General features: G+C 46.9%; 1 protein-coding gene across 1 annotated transcript; it reads left to right on the forward strand.

Annotated features, from left to right (window-relative positions):
- UBIAD1 (UbiA prenyltransferase domain containing 1) lies at positions 1-1935 on the forward strand. Its single transcript, XM_054395047.1, has 2 exons — positions 1-535; positions 1301-1935. The coding sequence occupies exons 1-2, from the start codon at positions 13-15 to the stop codon at positions 1786-1788; spliced, it is 1011 nt and encodes a 336-aa protein (XP_054251022.1). The 5' UTR covers positions 1-12; the 3' UTR covers positions 1789-1935.
- Positions 1936-2662: the final 727 nt, after the last annotated feature.

The raw sequence follows: 2662 nt of genomic DNA on the forward strand, positions 1-2662 counted from the left end.
GGCGGGGACAGCATGGGGCCGGGAGAGCCAGTGCAGAAGATCAGTATTAGCGCCGAGAGCCAGCGGGGAGGCGAGAGAAACGGCTCCGGCGCCAGCCTGACAGGCCCTGAGAGAGACCCACCCGGCAGCTGGAGGCAGAAGTGTGCGGCCTATGTGCTGGCGCTCAGGCCTTGGAGTTTCAGTGCTTCTCTCACCCCCGTGGCCCTCGGCAGCGCTCTGGCGTACCGGGCCGAGGGGTCGCTAGATCCAGGCCTCTTGGTGGGAAGCGCTGTGGCTGTCCTGGCTGTGCACGGAGCCGGCAACTTGGTGAATACCTATTACGACTTCTCCAAAGGCATCGATCACAAGAAGAGTGATGACAGGACTTTGGTGGACCAGATTTTGCAGCCTCAGGATGTAGTCCGGTTTGGAGTCTTCCTTTATACCGTGGGCTGTATCTGTGCTGCTGGGCTTTATGCTGTCTCAACGCTCAAGCTGGAGCACCTGGCTCTGATTTACTTTGGAGGACTTTCCAGCTCTTTCCTTTATACTGGAGGTTATTATTTTGTTTTATGTTTTGTTGTTATTCTGTCGATGGAGTTTCATTGTGAATGTAGAACAGTTTGTGGTTGCTTTTAGTAAGAGGATATTTTTTTACTGTCTTATTGTGTTGAGTAGATAAAAATGTGATTATTGGGAAGAGAAAAACAAGCTCAGTGTCAAACCGTCAAACTTTCAAACATTTAGAATCATAGAATGGCTTAGGTTAGAAGGGACCTCACTGATCATCTATGCCCATCTCCCTGCCATGGGCTAGGACACCTCTCAACTAGACTTGGTTGCTCGAGGCCTCATCCAGCCTGGCCTCGAACACCTCCAGGGAGGGGGCATCCACAGGTGTTCTGAGAAACATATTCCAGAGTCTCACCACCCTTATACTTCTTCCTAAGATCTAGTCTAAATCTACTTTTGAAAGAATCTTACCTAGTTTGCTGTTTGTTCTGTGCATTTTATATATTTCTTCAGGATCAGATTCTAGTGTGACTGGTCATACTAAACAGGACTTTATTTCTGTAGATTTCTGCAGAAACAGTACTTGCAGATGTGAAGATGGGGATTAGAGCCTGCCCTTATTTTATGTTGTGTTGCTTGACTGGAGCAAGAAGCTGCATTTCCTTTATTATCTTTGGCAGAAAAAGATAATGGTTCTTGGCCATAGCTCTGTGTGTGTAGGTCACTTCACAGTATTTCTGTTGTCCGTTTTATTCTGTTGTTTCAGTTGTTTGACATTGCTTCATTTTATTCTTGTGTCTCGCCGCAGGAATTGGATTTAAATATGTTGCACTTGGAGACGTGGTGATCCTGATCACCTTCGGGCCCCTGGCTGTCATGTTTGCGCATGCTGTGCAGGTTGGGTATCTGTCTGTCTCGCCGCTGCTCTACGCCATCCCTCTAGCACTCAGCACTGAGGCCATCCTGCACAGCAACAACACGCGGGACATGGAGTCTGACCGGCAGGCAGGCATTGTCACCTTGGCCATCCTCATCGGCCCTGCGCTCTCCTATGTCCTCTACACCTTGCTGCTCTTCTTGCCCTACTTGATTTTCTGTGTGCTGGCCACACGCTACACCATCAGCATGGCATTGCCACTGCTCACCATCCCGATGGCGTTTTCACTGGAGAGGCAGTTTCGGAGTCAGAGCTTCAACAAAATTCCCCAGAGGACAGCCAAACTCAATCTCCTCTTGGGGCTTTTCTATGTTTTTGGCATCATGCTGGCACCAGCTGGTGCTCTGCCCAAGCTGTAACAAGAGTTGTAGAGTCAGGCCTCACCATTCAGTATTAGCAGTGGATTATGTGGGTAGATCATCTATATGGACAGTGGGAAGAATGAAGATACCATCCTGCGCTGTGGAAGCTATAATTCTGGGCTTGGTTAGCTTGCACAACAGACTTTGCAAAAGTGATTTGTGTGTGAAGCCTTCTTGAGAAGGAGTGAACTGCAGCTTTTTTTCAAGGGAGCAAAGGAAATGTTTAAAGAACCTCATCCTTCTGCCACTGAATTCTTTCACTGTCAACTCAATGGAAGTAAGATTGAGCCCCCAAGCCAAACTGTTCCCTTCACAAGCACAGTGAGTGCTCTTACGACTCTTTTCCGTACCACCGTGAAAGAGTCTAGTGGCTCCTCTGTGCTCAACAGAGAACACTGCCAAATGCTTAGCCTCACAACAATGTAGGTGCTATTACTTCACTCCCTTGTGAACATAGTTAACCTTCATCTGTTAGATGTTTGAGTTTTTGTTTTGTTTTTATTTTCTTACCCAAATGTTTAGCTTCTTTTTCCAAGCTCCCTGAAATGCACTAGATACTAATTCATTAACTGTTGCTTCTGCTTGGTCCTTATAGTCTAGAAATGTCCCAAGTTACATATCTCTGTGGGACGTTGGTGCACATGGAGCACAAATAGCCTGCGGCACAAACTTCAAGCCAAAACCAGTACATTTATATTCTGCTATGAAAGCTGAGTCTGTAAATACAAATCATGCATTGAAAAGCCCTCAATGCATAGATAAACAAGGGGGTTCCATTTTTACATTTGCTTAGAGTTTACTCTGAAATAATGTTCTTGGAGTTAAGGGGGAGCTGACAGAGTGGCAGGTTTCTCAGGTTTCTCTGGCTGGG

The sequence above is a fragment of the Indicator indicator genome, chromosome 32 (genome assembly GCF_027791375.1).
Source record: "Indicator indicator isolate 239-I01 chromosome 32, UM_Iind_1.1, whole genome shotgun sequence".
Lineage (NCBI taxonomy): Eukaryota > Metazoa > Chordata > Aves > Piciformes > Indicatoridae > Indicator > Indicator indicator.